We start from the raw sequence: 22,538 nt of genomic DNA on the forward strand, positions 1-22,538 counted from the left end.
TATCTCAAGATATGAATTACATAATATTTTATCAATACTTTACTTTATATAAAATAATAATTTCAAATGTAATCTCATTATCTAAATTGTCTCAGTTTTGCTTAGCATATAAACCAGATATCCAAATGCTGTGGAGATCACCAAACGGCTGCAATGGGCTCGTCGCCTCACGCACTGCTCCTGCCATACCCTGCACGAGGTCATGTCATCCCCCTCATGGCGCTCGCCCACAGCTTGGTGGACCACGGCTTCAAGGTCACCTTCGTCAACACCGAGTTCAACTACGCGCGCCTCGTCGCCGCCTTGGCCGACATGGAGCAGGCTGCTTCGGGCCGAATCGAGCTCGTAACCGTCCCGGACGGGCTGGATCTGGAAGACTCCGGCGCGCGCAGCGACATCGGGAAGCTGACGGCGGGCATCCTGAAGGCCATGCCGCCCTGCCTGGAGGAGCTGATCCGTAGGAGAGGCGACTCCGGCGATCAGATCACGTGCGTGATCGCCGACCAGGGCATGGCCTGGACGCTGGAGGTCGCGAAGAAGATGGGCGTCCGGGCGGCTGCCTTCTGGCCTGCGTCGGCGGCGGTGCTCGCCACAATTCTGAGCATCCCGGAGCTGATCGCGCGAGGCGTCATCGACGCGAACGGTGAGAGCACATAGAATACGAGAACCAAGAAGACGAGCTCACAGACGGTGTCCTCTTTTCCGTGCAGGGTTGCCCATGGCGGAAGGCGTGTTCGAGCTCGGCCCAGGCGTGCTGCCCATGAACACGGCCTACCTTGGCTGGAACCACCTCGGGGATCGGACAACCCGGCCGATGCTCTTCAATTACATCTTCAACAACGCCCGGGCGACCGCCGCGGCCGACTTCCTTCTCTGCAACTCCTTCCAGGAGCTCGAAGCGCCGGTGTTCGCCTTCGCCCCGAGCATAATACCTATAGGGCCGGTGCGGGCGGCGCACCGGCCGGGAAAGCTGGTGGGGCACTTGTGGCCGGAGGACACGGCGTGCACGGCCTGGCTCGACGGGCAGCCGCCCGGCTCGGTGGTGTACGTGGCCTTCGGGAGCTTCACCATCCTCGATCGCCGCCAGTTCCACGAGCTCGCGCTCGGGCTGGAGCTGTCCGGCCGGTCGTTCTTGTGGGTCGTGCGGCCGGACCTGACGGACGACATGGCCGACGCCTACCCGCCGGGATTCATTGACCGGGTCGCCTGCAAGGGGAAGATGGTGAGATGGGCGCCTCAGGACCAGTTGCTTGCTCGCCCTGCCATTGGCTGCTTCATATCACACTGTGGGTGGAACTCGACCATGGAGGCCATCAGCAATGGAGTGCCTCTCCTGTGCTGGCCCTACTTTGGCGACCAGTTCGTCAACCAGACCTATGTTTGTGATGATCGGAAGACTGGTCTGAAGATGGTGGCTGATGAGAGTGGGATCGTAACAAAGGAAGAGATCAGCTGCAAGCTGCATGAGTTGCTTGGGGATGTGGAGGTGAAGAACAGGGCAATGGCTTTAAAGGAAGCAGCTCATAGAAGTGCCACCGATGGAGGATCCTCCTACCAAAACCTTACTCGCTTTGTGGCTGCCATGAAAGAATGAATCTAAAGAAAAGCCTCAAAGTGGATCAATCAGCGTAAAATGATAGATTTCAACATTAAATCTTCAGAATAATTTACATAAACATGTACAATCTTCAAAGCCGAGCAATCTGTGCCACTCCTAACATCTACAGGTCGTCAACTAGTCACTGATAAGAAACAAACAAGAGTAAACATGTCTTTTAATCTGTTGCAAGTTTGGAAGACCGGCATAATGTGTTTGAGCAGTGAACAAGAACTGCAATGTGAAGAACATGAGATGACTACAAACGACTCACGCTGGACTGCTATTGCCAAGAAAAAGGAAGAGAATGGGAGGCCACATCCGAAGACCCTTCACCTCCCACATGAAAAATGTCCTGGCAGTGGAGATCAGCATCCGTATCAGCATCAGCATCAGAGATCAGAACTCCACCTGTTTGATCGTCCTCAACCCGTGAACATGAGAACCCCGAGTACTGGAGGCTCGAAACAAGAGGCTCTCCCACTGCAACCACACCAGCGGATAGCATCCGGCCGACGTTTATGGTTGAGGTCTGAGTTGGTGATGACAGAAGAGAGAGAGCACAATCGGAGTCGAGAACTTGGGTTAATCCATCGGAGAAGATCCTGCTGCTACTTTCTGCTGCAGAGGCGGTCTCCATTGCTGTTCTGCCGTAGGCAGCTTTGTCTTGTTTGTAGATGTTGGAGAAGGATCCAGGGGGAAAACAATGGTGGCCATGTGTGTACAATGCATCTTCCTCCGTCTTGATGATTCCAGCCCAGCTGGGCTGTGTGGGAAGAATCTGAGATACGTGAGGATATGTTGAGAACCTCGTCCCTGCATGCATGGTTTCTGCACATTGGTTATCTATGCATGTCTATGAGAAGCAAGAAATCCATGCAAGCACTAACCTTGATAAAGTGGAAGCAGAGTGGGAGAATTAATCGACTCAGATTGAGGCTTTCTTCTGCGTCTGTTGTGTCCATCCAAACGCTTCCTGCAGCTTCGTTTCTCCTCATCAAACTCCGCCAGCAAGTGAAACCTGCAGGCCACAACTCAGAGGGTAACAGTAAAAGGAATCAAAACAGGTAGAAATGGGTATGTTCGATGCAGATATCATGGCAACTCCAGGAAGAAGCACTTCTGCTTCTGAGTTCGCATCCTGCAGCAACTAAAATTACAGACTCTCAAATTGTTGAGATGATGTCTACCGGTCTAGTTTCCTCGAAGCAAAGAATCAGCTACAACTAAATAAGCATTTTGGAGCTGATTGGAGCTCAATCTAACAAAGGTTTTGACGAAGAAACAAGCTTCTCTAGCGGTAAGGAGATGAAGATGGGAGAGGAATCAGGAAGTGAACGCATCATCTATAGCTGATTTCCAAGACACAGGATTTGGATTCCCCGGAGACAAAGGAAAGATCGCTGAAGAGTGAAGAGTGCTTGAAATCATGTGTTGGCCATGGAGACGCACACACACACAGAGAACATGCACTGTGAGTTCTGCCTTGCGTTGTGGAGATTGTGATTTACCTGCTGCACTGCTGACAGAAGCGCTGCTCGACGCCACCCACCACCACAACCGGAGTCTTGGAGTGCAGCTCGCACACCTTGTGGCGTCTGTGGTACTCCTTGCAGCTGCTGAGATCGGCCCTGCACCCGTCGACCAAGCACGACGCGGTCTGGCTTGCCATGCTCGGTGCTCGAGCCCGCTTGGATGGACTGCAGGCCATCGTCGTCGTCGACCGAGGTTGGTTTCTCCATTGCTCAGGTGGTCCGGCATCACCTGAGCCGCCCCCAAGCTTCAGGTCGACCGAGCAGCTCGGCCCTGCCATGGCGCCCATCTTGGCTTCAGCAGTTTGCTCCAGCTCTGCCAAACCCCACGTGGGGAGCTTGGGATCCCACTCCATGACCCTCTCCCTTCCCAGTCCAACAAGGCAAAAGAGCAAGAAGACTGCAAATAGCTGAGCAAATCTCAGCAAAGAGAGATGTCAGCTCTACTAGTTCTTGCACTGAAGCTACAGTAAGAGCTCAAAAGTGTTTGGAATATATCCAATAAAGCAAAAGATCTTATGAACTCGAGGCCAGTGAGGACTTACACTGAACTGCAACACCAAGAACACGGGGCTTATGCGATCCTTCCAATCATCCAATTCCTGGCATGGTTGCAACCACTACTGATCACCATTCAATATGATGGTTGAAAGAGTAGAAGACACAGGTTGACATATATATAGGTAGAGACAAGTATACATATAGGCATGAAAAGGCTATGGCTACAATTACTGGGAGGAGAGGAACAGTGACTTGGATAATGTATTTGATGCTCTTAAAGAGTTGAGAGAGAGAGAGAGAGAGAGAGAGAGAGAGAGAGAGAGAGAGAGACATGCGCATGTTTCAGGGAGGGGGTTGAGAAGGGTGATAGGTCTTTTGCTACTGTGTGGATTATGCAACTGTGCTTCCAACTTTGTTCAGCACCTCTATAGCTTTCTCTTTCTAGCTCTCTCTTTCTAGCTTAGGTTTAATGACATCCACTTGTTTCAGGATCTTTTTAGACATCCTATAAAATCGGAACTATAAAGCACAAATCAAGAAATGATTCATGCCTAATTTGACTTATTATCCGACCTATCTCTCTCTTATATCACAAATTTTGAGATGAAGTCTCATCCCCCTTAAAGGACATTAACATAACCTCAGGGCTCTATCAGATAGGTTTTTTTATTAGGTTAATGTTGTAATAAGCTTAATGAAGAGAAAAAATTCATGTAATGGATCCAAAATGATCAGAATCATTGTAGAACCATAAATTCCTCACAATATCATCTTAACATTTCAAACAGATAGCGTTGATGATTCCATGAAAATTTCATTTCAAATTAGACTGTGAATGATGAAAAATCTGATAAAAAGATTTTAGTTAAAATATCATGTTACAATATTGAAATCGACCGATAAATGATGTATGCTAATCTTCACAAGTTTAACTCTGAGTTCATTCAATTAGAAATCTCAACAAAAAAAACTAATAAACTGAGCTTCCAATCAATCTATCCACTTTTGTTGACCACAAACTTGAAAAGAACATGAAGAAGCTTCTATTCTTCTAAAGGAAACCACATTCTAGAATTATTTTTCTGATTTCTTCCACAACCTAAGTCTGCAAACACACAAAGAGAGAGGCTGTTGCAGCAACAGGAATCCTCAAAGAGTGGTGAAGAAGGCCATTCCTTCCCATTCCCACACATCAATTTGAGTGCCACTGCCCACTAGTCATCTGTCTTTCCAAAGGGATAGCACGCTGCATTATTTTGGTCTAAAGATCTTGCAAGGCAGTTCTTAGGTTTCCTTCATTGCATGACCCACTTTAGGCGACAAAGAATTGTTGGAGGAAGACAGCAGCACTTTTCCAACATCTTCTTTAGCAAAAGAAGATGTCACTATCTGTGGTGGGCACTGACTTGGAGAACTGAAGCTCGCGATGCTTTTGTCCTCCATCCAATATGAGAGGTACTGCTTTAATATCTCTATCAGGAGCAATGATCCTATTCAAGAAGAAGACTCATATCAAGAGAACAATCTTGTCAAGTTTCTGTTGTACGGTGAGGTTTGTTTGAACTCATCTACTTGCTGGTTTCTTGTGTGGAGAATGATGACCTCTCTTGTTACCCCTCCTTATGCACTATTTTGTTTCCTAATAGAATAAATCAATAAATACTTAGAAAAAGAACAATATAAAGAAAACAAAATAAAACATCAAATCAGCACCTTTTACTTACATCCACTAAAATCTCAAAACTTTTTGCATACCCTCTTACATAAATCCTGAATCTACTAAAAAACTCTCAAGAATGCTCAATATATATATGTTTCTTCCACACCTTAAAAAGCATAGGATTTATAGACTATTCATAGAGTAACCAACCTTATTTTTTAGGGTTCTTTTCTTAATCAAGCAGGAACGTCTTCAAATCTGAATTCCTTATCCTCCAAATAATTTATCCTTTAAGCAATCTATTATAAGTTAAAAAAATTCAAAAACTACTTAACAATCCTAAAGCTATATGCATTGATATGTCCCTCTTCCCTGTACCATGGAATGAAGAAAAGTGGTGATTTGAGTTCTTGCCAAGATCCCTTTATATCTTTTTTCCAAAGCTAGTCCTTCTCATAAGAATGAGGAATGGGCTGATATAGTCCTTTGGCAGCAGTTCATGTGGTATTGATGCATATGGCTTTTCTTCCCACACTCTTTTCTTTTCTTCTGGTTTGTAAGAAACAAAAGCTGCCAACCAGATGAAAGAAATTAGAGGCTCACAATTCCTTTTCCATTTCATCCATATTTCACTTTAAATAGCGCACAGACTGTCGCTTGTGGAGACACTGACATTAATCTTAATTCTTTCTAAGGTGACATCAATACATTAGGAGTTTGGCCTTCCAATAATTTAGCTACTCATTTGCATGACACTAGTTTTACAATGCAATGAGATAATTGTCATTCAGCATTAACTTTAAATATTTCTTTCTTATGCAGATAAAACATTTTTTCAAAGAAGGTTGGGACAAAAAAAAAAGGGCCATTGGAACTAGAATATATGAGGTTGGAATCTTTCATAAAAGAATGATAGACATGTATGTGAGTCCTCACTTGTCCCTGCTATTCTTGTATTTGTCACCATATCCTTGTCTCCAATTTCAGGATAATATGTCCAGTCATTTTGTTTTCCCCATCTTGACTCCTATGAAATTACAAAGTGTAGTTTTAGCTTGAACTAAAACACACACACACACACATATATGTATATATATATATATGTATGTATATATATATATGTATATATATATATATATATATGTATACATGCATACATACATATATATACATGCGTACATATACATATATATATATACATATATGTATGTATATATATACATATAAATACATACATATATGTATGTATATATACATATATACATATATATGGTAGTAACTTCAAGAGAAAAAGAGCTGAAGAGACTGAGATGATGTAGACAAAATACAATCATGTTTAAACTTTTATGGCAAAGTTTGTGAAGAGCAAGACATGAATGGGACCATGAAACACTGACCTCAAATCATGACGGCATGGAAATCTCAATCTATCATACCAAATCCAAGGACTTTATCCTGGTTGACACAAAGCTGAAGGTGTACTGGCTGTAAGGCATCCATGTGCAATCAAAAGGATGGTAGATACAACTTGTGAGACAAAGGAGGGGCTTGTTGGGTTCTCTTTGATTGGCAGAAGGGAACAAGTTGACAGAAAGGAGGAGCCCTGCATCATGCACAAAATCTAGCAAGGGCCCTTTCTGGATTCATGCAACATGTGATATGCTACCTGAGAAACTTAGGCATCAAATATTAACTATTGATCCTTGACGATGTGAAACCATTCTTCAATCTCTCTCAATCTTAGTTAACAGGAATTTGTATCACTCCTCTCCGAGAAACCTATTGCCAAGGGAAAACAAATCGCAACTCTAGATGCTTAAACAAGGTTAATTATTAAAAAAAACTCTTAAATGACAAATTTATGTTGAATATGTAACTTCTCTACTGTCATAATGCTCTAAGATCTATGTCATCCATAAACCACAATCTGATCAGCAATGCCTTAAGAAGTAAAAGTAGATGAGTCTGTATCAAATTAGTCAGAATTAACATACGTAGAGGACTGCATACCAATACAATTCAAATATTAGCTAATTCTTGTTTCTCTTAATCTTCATTTTCATAGCACGATAATAGGAATTTGCATTAGTCTTCCTCACTGAGAAATATATAGCCATGAGAAACAAATGTCAATTCCAGATGCCTGAACAAGGTTATTCATCTCTACTATCATAATGCTCTCACTGATGGGAATTATCTTTTTCTTTTGATCTTTTCACTTTAATTCACATATGATGTTCAAATGTTCCAACTCTAGACCAAGAGTTCCTCTTTCGAAATAAAGCCAAAAGCTATTGAGCACTTCTTCCAAAAATCCCTTGGAACTTCTTTTTGTTCTTGAGGAATCGTTGCAGGTTATCAATCACATGCCATGCAGGGGAAGATATGTAACAAAATAGTGATCTTCTATGACTACTAAGTAAATACTTGGTTTCATTGTCCTCACACATGATCATTAAATGATACAAGTGTCCTCCATGATCGTAGCATGCACCATCTAGTCAAGAAATAATTGGTGGATTTAACGCCTGGGTCATTGTTTTCATGCAAGAACTGTTCATGCAATGATTTAAGTCACACTTAGTGGTTTCAAAATCTAGGACGATGATTCCAGTCATTGAGCAATCAGAAAACCAGTCGAGTGATTCCAGTTCAATGGCTACCCACTGTTTCTTTGCGACCTGAGGATTCAATATTCAGACACACTTTCTACTCACTGAGAATTCATGCACTCCTTAAGAGGAAAGGTTTTCAAGCAGAAACATTAAGTCTAAAATATATAGTGGGTTTCAGAAGTAAAACCTGAAATCATCACATAAATCTTGCGGCATATTAAGTCAGCTTGTAGTCTGACTCTGTAAAGCAGCAAAAAGAACAAGAGACATAAGTAGAATTTTTATTTTCTTATCACAGTGCAAAAGAAATGGCAGTAGGAATGTGAGAACCTTAGGTCAGTCTCAGCTTACCTTGGTTTGGAAGACCTTTTGCTTGCATTGCCGTACTCATTTGGATGCTCTGAGAGATCACTAGCAAAGTTAAGGTTTGCTCTCTTCTTCAGCTTCATCAAACACCATCTAAAAGAAATATACAGTTACATAGCTAAAGGATGTCAAGATGTATCATCTAGCTAACCTACCAAAAACCCTTGTGTATGTCTTATAGTAGGACAACTTGCATAGAATTGGAATTCTATATCAGCTATCTTGTGAACATTTGATCACATGAAAATAATTAATATGAGCATGATGTTGCCAGGCTCTTAATATGCAACTTAAGTTCCTTGCAGGCACCACACTTCCTTCTCACTAATTATTTTCAGCATGGTCAACAAAGAATGATCCCTTGAGCACTTGGAAGCTCTTCAAGACCTGATTCCACATCCCTCAATAATTTGTCAGTGTAGAGGACACTAGACCAAAAATCATGGGGCAAAAAAGATCACATATGGATGCCAGTGCTTGTTTTCTTACCTTTTTCTTTATGTTGTACCAACAAAAACAACACCACATTTAATCACATCTAGTGCTTGTTGAAAAGCAAGCTATGCAATGATGCATTATAAGAGTTGCTTCAGGTGTACCAAAGATCATCACCAATTCTTCAAATCTTGGAAGTCCTCTTGTGGCACATCATTGTAGATCTCCATATGTCAAAAAATTCAAGTTCTTAGCCATGAAGAACAGAGTCAGCACATTTTTTAAAACAGCAGCTCCAAGCCATTCACCATGTTGAGCATCAGGCCAACCCAGGACTTCATGTTAGAGACAACCTTGGGAACTGACAAGCCACTTATAAGCAAGTAAGGTCATCTTTACACTTGTAACTACAACTAAAACCCATGAAGCACATACAAGAATGAAAAGGATGCACATTTAGATTTAGGTCCCTACTTTTCAGTAGATGGAGAAGAGGATGCCATATCCCAGTGCCTACACCCACCATCTCTTTCCTCACAAACATTTGGAAGTTGCAAGATCAGCACATCGTAATTAAAAACTGCCACAAAGTGCTCAAACAAAATTGTGGCAGATACAATAATGTGCACTTGAAAAGCCTAACCTAATCCATCAGATTAGCAATGAGATGAAGTAAAGGCAACTGGTCAGAAAATGGGGGCACATAGGAGAAGCAATAGATGTATCGGCATTAGGCACCGTTGAGCCAAACCCTGGAGGACTCAGCCCACCAACACCACCATCAGTGCTGCCAAAGTTTGGTGTAGAAGGCGGTATAGAGGTTGTTGCTGGTGTATTGGAGGGAGTATTAGTTCTTGGTGTACTTGTTGAGCCTCCTGCAGTGCTGCAATTAAGATATCCAATGTTGTAAGATATGTATAGAAGGAATCACTGTTTTTTTTTTAGTCTTTTGAAGTAGATGTTGCTTCGGTAGAAGAAGGTTATTATGTAGTTGATGGATTTGTGAACAATAAAGTAGAAGTATTTCTTTGATTGATATTATGTATTCATGTAAGGATTAAACATGCTCAAGTTTTTGTTCATTTGACTTTCTCCTTCCCCCTCAGACTAAAATTAATTTTAGAAATGCACCCGAAAAGGAGTTTGTGATAGTCTCAACCTTTTCCATGTAGTTTCTCAACCCCAAAACTAGATTATTGCCTGAAGTCCAATTTTAAACCTATCCAGGCTGCTGACAAAACCACTCCATCTAGGATAAGAGTTAGTTACCAAGTTTGAAGTACGAAATAGATGCACCTCTCACATTCCAACCAACTTTACAACTCTAGCACCTTCATTTGTTCATATTTTCCCAGATAAATCTTGTATCAATAGAGAAAAGGAAGTAAAACACCAAGAGTAATTTTGCATGTAAAAAGAGTAGCCCGTATATTAAAAACAAAAATAGCTAACACAGGCATATAACAGATTCAGGAAAGGTCATAGACTGAGCATCAGCAGGTTGAACAAATGTTTCAATTTCAGAGTTCAATTGTAAGTTGGTCCACTTCCTATAAATTTTTAAGTTTCAAGGTGGTAACTGACAACCTAACTAAAACAATATCATGGTAAAAGAGCATGTTATGAATTTGAATCATGACTTTTTTTTGTTAGTTATACTGATGACTAATTCACCATAGATGGGTATTTGCACAAAGCTCATTGATATTGGGCTTGCGTTATTATTTGCATTTGGGTCTGTTGCTTATTGTTAGTTATACCAATGACTAATTCACCCTATTGCTTGTTTCATCATTGTTTGTTAAGGTGTGACAGGCAAATCATAACCACCATCTGCACTGTGGTAACAAGAAGATACAAAGATTGCAGATGGTGGAAAGAGATGAGGAAGCCTGTGGCTTATAAATTATAGCCCCTCTTTCCTTCTTTTTCCAAAGACAAATCATTCAGGACCACGAGACAAATCATTGGGTGCCTCACCACAGGGTACAATACAAATTCTTAGCCTACAGGATCAGCATTGATTTGAGGAAGTGTGACCATAAACAGCAATATCATGGACAGGGCTTTAGTTGTGGCATAAAATATAAATAAGAGACCGAAAGATCCCACAATTGATAAAAAAAATTAAAAACAAGAATTTACACTTTCCCATACTTTTAAAGCACAAGATCACCATCCAAGACATTTTGATGTTGCTAGTTGCAATATTGTTAATCAGTTCCTACGCCTGTACATAGCAGCCTGCCATTCTAGTGTTTGAATTTGATTAAATGAATTTGTTTAGACAATGATATTATGTTTTTAATATCAAATACAAAATAATTCAACATATCCCCCTTCTTTTTCCCCAATGTCCCTCTTAGTTTCTCTAGATCCTAATGTGTTGAATCTCATTTGTCAATGATGTGGCATCAAGTAATTGAAGGTGACATTCACTATCTTACCAGAGGCTTCATAAACCTCACTACTATTTCTACACCACCAAGCATTTCTCTTAACTGAAATGACCATTCAAAAGATCTCAAGCAACATGAGAAAAGGATTTCAATCTTGATTGGTTACCAGTTTCATTAATCTACCGGATACCAATATACCGGCAGTATTCCAACCTATATTAACAGATATCACCCATAAAAATAATAAAAAATAAAACTGATTCTCGTTTGTCAGACAGGTAAATATTAGTTAATGCACACTATATTGATTGGTATTTGAATCCATGCCATGAAATATCGATGAGCCACCAGTTCATGCTTGAAAGTGGGTAACAAACACAGCCTTATGAACAATTACTTCTTTTTGTCCTATCAACCCAAGAACCCTACATAAGTACTTCACTCAACGATGTAGTGGTATTAAATAGGCTTGGAAGAGTAAATATGGTCAGTTACACCTCAGTATGTGATTCCAAGCATCTATAACAAGGTAAAAAGTAGTACACTGTGCAACTTTAATTAAATATTGAAACATGAGACCAATTTAATAATGAACTTGCTACAGGTATCAGGGGTGTTTTCTGACAGGATCCACCTAGGACCTGATTCTGAATGTGATAAACTTAGAGAACCCAAAATGAGCATTTACCCAAAATCTCTGGTCAAATTTAGGTCCAGTATCAAAGATAAGATATTGTCAGATATAAATGCAGGAATCTCTCTTGACCTGATAAGCTTATTGGATCTTAAATGGGCTTACAGTATCAGCTTATCACGATATGGATCTTTGTGATGATAGTAAAGATAGTCAATGCATAGTCATCATGGGAGCAAGGTTGAATGATCATGCAAGAAAGCTTGAGGTGGCCAAACAAACACATGGTGGAGGGGCAACCAACATCTATAAAGCCTCAAGCTGACCAATCATCATCATCATCATCATCATCATCAACTAGAGTCCCAAGAATCCCGAAAACAAGCTCGTGACCTAGAACACAGATAAAACTGACCAATTGGTCATGATGTATAGGATTAATCGACTATAACATGAAGAGAGCACAAGTTGGCAAAACATGAAACCAAAACTAACCTCCATATCTCGGGATTATGCATATAAATAAAATTTTCATTCTTTGCAAGAAAAGTTGAGTTGCTTCAGATTTAAAAAGCAAGCGTGTCACATACCTTGCAGAAGAAGGGTATGTGCACGATCCGTAACCTGAAACCAAGCAAGAGAACAAAACAAGTCAGCACCGACACTTCCTTATGTGTATCCATCTCCTCTGCAAATCATTTTTATCAAATGACAAACAACCAAAAAACCCAATAATGAAAAAAAAAAAGGAAAAGAAAAATGCACCTACTAGTTTCCAAGAAATATAATCATATATAACATTCCCTTCCATAATATAAATCAACACTCCGAAGATTGAAACTATAGGGTCGCTTTTTAGGGTACAGAAAGCCTTTAACTTGCAATTTTTATTTCACATGAAGCATTAACGAGATTATATGCAGTTAATGCAAACAAGATTTTGATTTATATTTCTTTTCGAAGAGATAAAATACGAAATTATGATTGGAAAACAAGATGACGGGGAAAGAACAAACTATCTATTGTGTGCGCACGCTCGAACTCTTTCGAGCTGTAGCACGCAGATCGAGGCGTACTACTCGCCGAGATTCGTGCAACTTATAGCCAATGGCGCAGATTAAATGCGCACGTACTCGATCCGTCATAGCTAAGAAAGAGAAAAGGAGGGCTAGAGGGAGAGAGCACTCACTGGGGTCGGTGATGGTGACGGTGGCGGTGCCGGCGAAGTCGCAGGCGCCGGGGGCGGCCTTGGAGCGCTGGTAGTAGCTATTGAAGGCGTAGGAGGCGTGGGCGGCGAGCGAGTTGGGGAGGTAGCAGAGGCCGCTGGACTGCACCGGCGTGCAGTCCGCCGCCCCGGACCCGCACGCGTAGTCCAGCGCCGTCTGCAGCGCCGTTGTTCCCGCCGCACTCCTCGCTATGCACCACGTCACTTCCCCTACCCCTCTCGTCATCATCCCAACCACCACTACGACCGCCATAGCCACCTCCATCGCCGCCATCCTTATTCCCGCCGCCGGTCCCCCCATCGACATCCCACCCCCAAAAAGAAATAAACACTGTTAGTATAGAACTCGGTGAGTGATGTGGGAATATAAGCACGAGAGAGAGTGAGAGGGGGCGGTTTCACTTTTCCTTCTTTTCTCCACGCTTTTCTTCTGTTCTCGTTGTTGGCTCTGCTGCCTTTTTTTTTATTATTATTAGAGAGAGAGAGACACACATACATTATAACCGTTGGATATGAGGTACGAGAACTGCGGTTGCTTCGAGATGCACGAGATCTGTGATCGGACGGTGGCCAGGGCATGTGTGCAACTTTTTGGGTGTCATATATGAACAGGTCCTCTCTCTGCTCGACTATTTGCCTGTGTCTTGATTGGCTTTACGTGTGGGACCAGGCGAGTTTATAAACAAGTCGTAACGGCCAGTATCGAACCAATCATGATCTGGTTTAATCTGCAAGCTTTGATATTAGCGATATTTATTATATATAATTCAAGTTAGAATTCACAGCTAATGAATATGTGAATGATTGGATATGCATGTATATGACATATTAAGCATTTTCAAACTTCCAAGTGACATATAATTTCAGCTTATTCATCACACAGCATATTATTTTTCTCTAGGAAGCTGCTACCGTATGTTGTTGCAAGGTCACACATGTTTTAGTGTTTAGTTTCAGATCCAACAGAACTCTTACTGCTCTTTTCAACACAAATACGAGCATCTGGGAATGGAAATTGTAGCAAGAGATATTACAAAAGGACTAACTGAGAGCAAGTCGAGAACTTAATCTATGCTCTACATGTACCTAAAAACAACATTTAGATGCCAAAGGAAAAAACAAAGATAATCCACCTAGAGATATGCCTCTAACGGAAGAAAACTAGAGAAAAGGAAAAAAAAATATATCTAGCATTCAACCGCAAGATATAAAAATAAGAAGATATTGGAGAGAAATAGAGCCACTGGAGCTATTAGAATTAAAAGAATTATTCTGTATAAGGAAAAAAATTGGAGAAGAATGCTGTATCAAGAGGAAGCATATTATCATGTAATTTTAAAAAGCATTTCATAATAACATTAAGAAGCATATTTAATAGGCAATTCTTGTTTGCCACCAAATGGATGATTCTTTAGAAGAAAAAATGCATCAAAAGGACTGTACATCTCCAGCTACAGAAACTGGATGTTACAGATAATTTCCTTACCTTGGGCAGCTCAAGGGAAAAATAAACCTGTGAATACTTGAACAGGAAAATTACTATGAATCCGCCTCATCATTTTCATCAACAGAAGTAGCTCGCCTAGAGTCTGACGTTGGTGCTCGTATGGACACTCCTGAGCTACCATTGGCAGTCTCTTCTGATGGCAATGTCAAAGTAGGAGGATCTAATGATGATCCCAGTAGATGCTGAACTGTCGGGACATCAGCCATGGAGGACTCTGACAGGCCATATGTGACGGGGCCCATGGGATGATCAAACTTGCAGTTTGGGCCAAATTTGCAGATACCATATCGAGAATAAAAAACACACAAGGGCTCTCCCTGTTAAAGATGCAAAGGACGTTTAACATGTTAGCAGGTTCGTAAAAAAAAGAGGAATAAGATGATGTGCAAGGTTTAGCATTCATATTGAAGACCCCAAGTCTTCATATATTCTTCATATATAAAAGTAGCACTAAAATCCAAGAACTGCATTAGTGACCAAGGTAACCAGGGACTAAAAGGAAAATATTTGTGTAATATTTATTGTGCAAATCATATCTGAGTAAAGTGCAAAACTGACCCTAAACATGAATGAACTGTTGATCAAAAAGAAGAGAGAAAAAACAGATCGGGTGAATAACTTACTGGACGTAATGGAAGACCCAATGGATTTAACACACAATTAGGAGTAGGAATTAGTCTCTCCCTAGGATGATGGAACCTGCAAACAGCACCAAACTTACAATCTCCAGTCTTCATGTAGAACTGACATTCAGGTTGGCCAGGTCTCTCAGGAAATATGTTCTCTCTGGGAACTGCATACAGTCCCATAGAAACAGAACCTGGTCTATAAGAAGAAAATTTCCCTTGAGCTCCAATATTTGTCTCACCTTGTTGTGAGGGACTATAAAACTGAGCAACCCCTGCTGTTTGCTGACTTCCTGGAGATGAACCCAGCTGCCCCTGCATGATACAATGATGATCATGGTAAAGCGCTGACAGCCTAATATACCACTCTCATACAGGATGTGACAGAAAAGAATATCTAATATATATGAGTACGATTGGCAAGGAGGTTTGATATTCTGCAATAGCACACATAACAACAGTGACATCCCAAAGTAATCAGAACTAAAATTGGTGAAATATATTAGAGAAACTGTTTTCTATCATCATGAATTCCTTGTACCTCGTATTAGAGTAGTAGAATATATTTTCACAACTTGATTGCTCGACTCTAGGAAAACAGAGTATAGAGAACCAAAGATATATAGTGTCAAATGCAGTAGATGTATCAAAAGAGTGATAACTTCAGTTTGAAGAGGTTGAAATTCTCACATTCAGACCCACAAAAGATAACTTGAATTATAAAAAACAGATGACAAGTATATCCAAAAGACAAACAAATAATAACAACATCAAAATGAAAAAAATGATTGTGAACCTATAATATGCCAATCAAGTTACTCTCATCCATAACCTTCTATATAAATTCACATTTATGTAATTTCTAGGGTTTTACTAATCAAGTAATGCATCAAGCTACAGGTGGCACATGCCGGTCTAAGTTTATACCAGTGATTAGACTTTTCAGATGGAGTTACCTACAAACTAGAGGTTTTTGTTGGAACAGTAAATTTCAGTGGTCTCTGTCAAACAACACTTATTCAATATGCATGGATCAAATTATGGATCAAACTGACATATTGGTTTATCAACCATAGCTCTTTGAGGCTCAAGCCCTAAATGAACGGATTGGAAGAGCACTCAAGCCTAGGAGCGGCACTCACAAGAGGAGCATCTCCCTCTTATCATGTTGACAAATCCTCTAGCAGCTGGAAGTCCTGGATTAGGAAAGTGGCTTTCTTTTTGTTTTGTGTGTGTGATGGCAAGTAAACGAATAAGTATTTGGACTTCCTTTTGGTTTTTTTCTCCATGCTGATGGCATGGCTATCACACGACCACATGGCAGCTTGAATTAGACCTAGTACATCATCCAAATCTGACCTGAGATGCCACTACTAGTTGCTAATATATTGGCGGACAGCTCTTCTTGGTCAAACATTTCTTATTCAATGCTTTAAAAATAAGACTCCAGTAAATGGAAACCCACAAATTGATACTAGTTAGCACAAGAATGACATGACAAATTGATGCCTAAAAATCTTCTGTGAACTGCATATAGTTCATACAAATAAAGAGTTGACACTGTTCAATTAAGTTTTTCTGTGTTGTTCATTCAAATACATTATCATTTCTAATTTACTTTATAGCCATGATAAATTTGGATATCGAACATCAAAATCATAATAAAATGCATGCACAATAGTGCTTAAAAGTTAGAAGTACATTCTAGATAATCAGAATAAAATCTCACGATTCTTATTCTTAAGCATTGACAAAGTCAATAGAAATAAGAAAGAAATCTGAGACAACTTACAGAGTAAGAAGTCCAACCAGGAACTTGGACCACACCCTGAGGAAGAATTAACTGAGCATAACTTGAAGAAGCTTGCCAACGAGGGCTTGAAATATATGAAGATCTTGGTAAGGTCCAGTTTGTCATCCCAGCAGGATAAGACTGCTGACCGGGGGTTGTTGGCGAATGCGCAGATGGATAAATAGGAGAACCACGTAGAGCAAGTATTGTATTAGATGGCTGTGGATGGTGATATTTACATGTACTTCCGAACTTACACTCTCCAGTTCTTATATAATATGCACATTCCTGCTCATTCTACAATTCAAAATCATAAACTATCATGCAATGTCCAATTAACTAACAAAATTCAGAGAGCTGAACAGGGAAAAAGGAGCACAAAACTGGTATATTTAGTTATTTAATCAGCTCTACCACTTGGCAATGACAAATCCAACAATACCAGAAAAAGAAACAGAAAGACCAGAGCAAGCACAAACCGGACGTAGTGGATAGCCTAAAATATTTAACTGAGCTTGTTTTGCAATTCCAGCCTTCTCCTTGGGGTGGTGAAACTTGCATGTAGATCCAAACTTGCACGTTCCTGTCTTCAAGTAATACTGAAAAAGAGTAAAATGGGTGTTACAAAGACATAAGGCCATAGCTAATAATGGCACAACAAAAGCAAGTGAAGTTGACTTTTTATTTATACAGTAGAAAGAAACAAAGAGATAAAAACAAATAATGTTTTCTTTTGTGTTTTGTTTTTTTGGAAGAAAAGATTGAACCATTAATCCATCAACTTCGTCCAGTAAGAAAATGAAAGAAGTTTACAATACAAGCCTAATAAATGCTCGAGCAAAAAAGTTGTATCACAGAAGACAACAAAACAAGAAGGATAAAAAAATAATTATATAACAAAGGCACTAGGTAATGTTACCAATAACAGTTCAGTATGAATCATCAAATTTTAGCATTATCAATTCACTAATGCCACATGCATTAGAGTACACAGAGAATAAAACAAAATAGAACTCTAAGTGTGATACAAAGTCTCACCTGACATTCAGGCTGGCCGACTCTTTCAGGATACCCTCCCCTGATTCTTGCAGCTGCAATAGCCTGAAATTTAACGAAACCTAATTCAAGCCGTCAAGTATACTGGAAGTCTATTAAATAGGGCCATCCAAGAAAATATAAAAGTGGTTTTAAATTGATAAAAACATGGTAGAAGAGACAAGTTATTAATCGAAAATATGATTTAAGTACATGAATATTCACCAAATAATCCAATTAACCTAAACATCTTAATCACGAGTATCTTGACCACATTTCCTGTTCAAAAAGAAGAGGGATGGTGGAACAAGCATATTAATGGTAAATTATTTACCAAGTCAACAAAGGATGCAGAAGAGTCTACACAAAATACCAGCACACTATGATAACAAGTGCAGAATGACAGTAGGTACTATTTCATTATTAGTTATAGTGACATACATTCTTTCTTCTCTCTATACTCTATAGCTTGCTATTAGTCCTTTTCTTCATTTCCATGATGGCAGCATTTGATGGAAGTTTAGAGTCTTTTGACTAAAATGCTGCACTAAACATTGCTTGCCAAGATCCAGAACAAATGATCCAAAATGCAAGATAAAAATTTTGGTTCTGCTATCCTGAGCTCTATCTCAAATAAGACAAAATATTAATATTTCAAAAGAAAATTTACATTCAACTCAAACAAATGCTTTCCCTCAAGAAAAATTTTCAGAGAATTGTTCAATTTAGTTCTTTGAAGATCTCAAGCAGGAACCAGATAAAAGACAGGAATTGGAGGAGAAGTATGTAAGAGAAAGCCTAACCAGAGAACTAGGATGGATAACAAATTTCGGATGTGGCTAAACTTAGTTCTGACAAATCTGGGTTGATATTAACATAACTGAAATAGGCTGAAATTGTTCAACTGTAGCAGGTTGACTTCATCTTACCATTTTGATCAAAACATAAACAGCCGGAGATTTCTTTGCTACCTACTGAAACATTTCAGATTCAGCCACAACACAATAGATGAATGACAAGTAAGAGTGTTAAACTTTGATTAGCTTGTTCTCTGCTCCCTAAAGATAATACTTTATCATACAAACATCAATTACTATTAATAAGTATGAAGACAAACATGAATAAGAATTTAGACATTTGTACAAATCCATATGGCAGCAGGCAATGCTCTACATTTTCATAAAAAAATGGGTACATCAGACTTAGTTTTTGATGAATATTTTGAATGACAGTAACTGAATAATTACTTTATCTATATGCTCAGTAACCATAGTTTTACTCATTTCATAGCTTAACATCCTCAGATAATTTGATTTTTTTTTTCATATATCAAGTATTAACCCGTTATCTTTCCAGCAAAAATAATATAGTTATCCTGTCATGTATCTCTGTGTAGAGACTTGGAATCTTTATATGATCCATAAGCAGTTGTAGATTGTCAGAAGTTAGAACATAACAGAGAAAACAAAATTAAGAATTTCAAAGCATGCCATATCTTAAATTTTGTGATTCATTAGGTATGTCTCAGCATGTGCTTTTTCCCATAATTGATCTGTTCGTATGTAAACGCAAGGAAAATGGCTATAATTTTTTATTAAGACAATTCAGTTGGGAACTTGAATTGTCATGAATGGTAATGAAACCACATGTCCATGAATGACCATAAGACACTGGGATTCTAGCCCTTTTTAGGATGATGACATGCACAATCATAGAGCTTGTGATGAAAGCCTTCTTCTAGTAAGGCTGCAAGGATTAGAATATGGAAGTCCATGCACCTAGTACCTATATTTGAACTCTTATTTTAGCAAGGACATTATAGCTTAGAAAAGAATAATTATGTTAGAAACCATGTTTACTGTGTGTTTAGTCCTGCAAATGGGTCCATCCATGTCTTCGGACCCAAATTGGATGTGCATAGCAAGTCTTAAATGTCCTGATTATTTTATAGTATCATGAAATCAAACAGCTTCTGTTGAAACATTGCCATTTAACTGACTCCTTTTTCTTCTTATTTCGGTAAACCTCCATTGAGGCAAAAATCTGCTAACACATCCAAAGAGGGAAGTGTCTGATCTCCAAAGTGGAAAAATAAAAAATAAAAAGCAGGCAACAAAGTTCAGGAGCTAGGTGGATTAAAAAAACTGATCCATTTTCTCAAAACTAACAAAAAAAAAAAAAAAGCAAGAATGCACTTAAGTTGAAGTTGTCAATGAAATTTTCCCAAAGATGTATTTATTTACCAAATCAATCTCAAGCAATGAGAAGGACAGAGAACTATGATGTATAAATAATTCATTGCACCTATGTCTACTACAAAGGGCAGCCGATAGCAAAGGATGGTAGGTTCAAAATGGTAACTAAACCATGCATGCTAAACCAAACAGTATGCCTAAATTTAAACAACTAACTCCTACGCAACAGAAAAAGTTCCTAGTCACACAACTTAAAACAGATTTTCTGATCAGAACAAAGAAAAACAGAAGCAAACTCACTTGTCTGACTCTGCAGTGCAAGCCTATCTAGAAAATTGATATTATGCTTGGCACAAAAAAAAAGAGATTGAAAAGGAAGAATGGACAATATTCTGATATCAGATTGTAGAGTTCAACGGATGTAATGTCACAGGCATTCTCATTACCAACATCCTATTCTGAGGATGATTAAATTTGCAGGTCATCCCGAATCTACAGAGGCCAGTCCTGATGTAATAAGCACAGTCTGGTTCTCCTGGCCGTTCAGGGTAAGGTCCAGATTCCACGGGGTCCCTTCCTCTCATATTCGTTTTCCACATTGCTTCTGCCACATTATAAAAAGTACACAGCTTTTAGATTGCTCTCCTATGCTTCATAGCAGCTTACCCGATAATTAAAAATTGCTTACATTTACGAAGCTGCATAATGGAGAAGCGGTAAGAGAAAGAAGAACAGAGCAGAGATCGTTATAACTGCCGCAATAGGACATTTGCCTGTCGATAAAGCAAAACCTAAACTGAGAAAGAATGTTCCAGAGATGCCATAGATACACTCGGCACTTCCAACATTCACCACTAGACTGGATCCCACGCCATGGCCAAGCAAAACCTAAATGGTTTGGAGTTCCAAAAGCTAGTTGTGACATAAGTCATGGATTGAGTGATCGAATCACCAGAATAAAGCAAGAGCAGAATAATAAATGACAAATGCCAAATAGATGTCAGAATGACCCTATCACATTAATGTAGACCCATAGTGCCCAAATACCAAAAACTATATAGTAGAAGGCAGATCAGAAGCAGCATAAATCATCAAATGGTAAGAGCAAGCTCCATCAAATAGAGCAACCTATCAATAATAAACTTTCCGAGCAATTGAAATCATAAGAGATATGATTCGAAACCTTAAAAATCGTCTCATTTCGGCAATTTTTCATGCAAGAACCGGAAATTCCAAAGGAAGTGCAAGAAACACAGAGGATCAAGCCGAGAGCTCCACATCCACGATCAAAATCCCAACTATGTCACCCTTCCATATGAACTACTCCGAAGTACGACAACTCGCAGCATTGCTACAGGTTCAGGATCGAAGAAACCCTAATCCGACCTTCATTAAGCCCCGTCGCGACGACGTTGGCGCTTCAGTGACGGCCCTGGCAGAGCCGCGTAGCTGCGTCCCGGCACTCACGTACTACATCCCTTCCCCGCCATCACCGAGCGCTCGCCGACGGAGCTCCCATTCCCGCCGACGACCCACCTCAGACTCCAGCACCTGCGATCACACAAGAGGCTAAGGACGGGACGGAGGAGCGGAGAACAAAGGCGACGGGAAGGGGTAGCGTTCGATAGGACGAAGAGGAGTAGAAGCGGAAGCGCTCTCCTCTCCACAAATGAAGAGAGGAAATAGCAACCAGCCATCCGATTCCTCCTCTCTCTTTTCACCCTACCGCGAGATCGATCGATCCAGCGTGCGAGCTGACGAACCCGCGAAGTAAACCGAACGATAACTGACGCCGCCTCCCTCGCAGCTCCATCCATTGCATGCCCCATCCAACCGTATAAACTTACCCACGTAAACCATCGGACGCATGTCGACACCACTGCGAACGGAGCTACATGCGAGAAATATCGTGGTAATAATTAAACACGTCGATTAGTTGTATATAATCCGGCCGTAAAGTAAGCTTTGCACGCTAATTATAATACTCACGAGACTATTTCGTGAAATCACTTTAAAGTGACTCGCGGCGTACGAACGTTGGTCGCCTGCTGATCCCGTCCATCCGATGTAATCAAACTGACGGTTGGATGGGACCGAAGAGAAGAAGGGAGCCGTGCTTAAGCGTGGTCCGCGGGGGACGGGAACACACGGGGGGGCAAGTGGGTCGGTGGCGACCGTGGGCGAGATAACCGGTTAAAGAACACGGGAGGGGTGACCGGTGACCGGTCCGAAGCGCCATTCGTCGGTGACGCCCCTCCCCGTGCGGGAAAACGCACGTGTAATCTGGTGCTGCTCGCCGTTCAATTTGATCTTGATCCATATGGACGATCCGAAAGACTGCGCATACAGGAGTAATCGTGCGGGAAGATGCACGGAAGAGGCGGTCATTTAAAGATGTCCTGGGAAGGAGAGTGGGACC

General features: G+C 40.5%; 4 protein-coding genes across 14 annotated transcripts; 1 reads left to right on the forward strand and 3 right to left on the reverse strand.

Moving 5' to 3' along the window:
• The first annotated feature begins 123 nt into the window (after positions 1-123).
• On the forward strand, positions 124-1,698 carry LOC103978441 (UDP-glycosyltransferase 83A1-like). The gene is made up of 2 exons (XM_065129951.1): positions 124-643; positions 711-1,698. The coding sequence occupies exons 1-2, from the start codon at positions 154-156 to the stop codon at positions 1,592-1,594; spliced, it is 1,374 nt and encodes a 457-aa protein (XP_064986023.1). The 5' UTR covers positions 124-153; the 3' UTR covers positions 1,595-1,698.
• On the reverse strand, positions 1,630-3,912 carry LOC103974747 (squamosa promoter-binding-like protein 18). 2 transcript variants are annotated; one of them, XM_009389628.3, is made up of 4 exons: positions 3,675-3,912; positions 3,109-3,539; positions 2,488-2,618; positions 1,630-2,428 (listed from the first exon to the last, which is right to left on the reverse strand). In XM_009389628.3, exons 2-4 carry the CDS (start codon positions 3,483-3,485, stop codon positions 1,881-1,883), a joined length of 1,056 nt encoding a protein of 351 aa, XP_009387903.2. In that variant the 5' UTR covers positions 3,486-3,539; positions 3,675-3,912; the 3' UTR covers positions 1,630-1,880. The 2 variants fall into 2 exon arrangements, with proteins under 2 accessions (XP_009387903.2, XP_009387905.2); XM_009389630.3 differs by having other exon boundaries at positions 1,630-2,413; positions 3,675-3,908.
• A 5,202-nt stretch (positions 3,913-9,114) lies between these two features.
• On the reverse strand, positions 9,115-13,415 carry LOC135586949 (PLASMODESMATA CALLOSE-BINDING PROTEIN 3-like). Of its 2 annotated transcripts, XM_065130033.1 has the most exons (4): positions 12,929-13,271; positions 12,235-12,363; positions 12,044-12,132; positions 9,466-9,589 (listed from the first exon to the last, which is right to left on the reverse strand). In XM_065130033.1, the coding sequence occupies exons 1-3, from the start codon at positions 13,269-13,271 to the stop codon at positions 12,056-12,058; spliced, it is 549 nt and encodes a 182-aa protein (XP_064986105.1). In that variant the 3' UTR covers positions 9,466-9,589; positions 12,044-12,055. The 2 variants fall into 2 exon arrangements, with proteins under 2 accessions (XP_064986101.1, XP_064986105.1); XM_065130029.1 differs by lacking the exon at positions 12,044-12,132 and having other exon boundaries at positions 9,115-9,589; positions 12,330-12,363; positions 12,929-13,415.
• A 139-nt stretch (positions 13,416-13,554) lies between these two features.
• LOC135625321 (zinc finger CCCH domain-containing protein ZFN-like) lies at positions 13,555-21,856 on the reverse strand. 9 transcript variants are annotated; one of them, XR_010492020.1, is made up of 9 exons: positions 21,506-21,854; positions 20,808-21,007; positions 20,566-20,723; positions 17,928-17,990; positions 17,369-17,488; positions 16,890-17,186; positions 15,095-15,412; positions 14,451-14,788; positions 13,555-13,692 (listed from the first exon to the last, which is right to left on the reverse strand). XR_010492020.1 is itself a non-coding variant. In XM_065130021.1 (8 exons), the coding sequence occupies exons 3-8, from the start codon at positions 20,716-20,718 to the stop codon at positions 14,504-14,506; spliced, it is 1,083 nt and encodes a 360-aa protein (XP_064986093.1). In that variant the 5' UTR covers positions 20,719-20,723; positions 20,808-21,007; positions 21,506-21,856; the 3' UTR covers positions 14,268-14,503. The 9 variants fall into 9 exon arrangements, 8 of the variants coding, with proteins under 8 accessions (XP_064986093.1, XP_064986097.1, XP_064986065.1 ...); XM_065130021.1 differs by lacking the exon at positions 13,555-13,692 and having other exon boundaries at positions 14,268-14,788; positions 16,890-17,033; positions 21,506-21,856; XM_065130025.1 differs by lacking the exon at positions 13,555-13,692 and having other exon boundaries at positions 14,268-14,788; positions 16,890-17,030; positions 21,506-21,855.
• Positions 21,857-22,538: the final 682 nt, after the last annotated feature.

Source organism: Musa acuminata, chromosome BXJ1-3, assembly GCF_036884655.1.
Source record: "Musa acuminata AAA Group cultivar baxijiao chromosome BXJ1-3, Cavendish_Baxijiao_AAA, whole genome shotgun sequence".
Classification (NCBI taxonomy): Eukaryota; Viridiplantae; Streptophyta; class Magnoliopsida; order Zingiberales; family Musaceae; genus Musa; species Musa acuminata.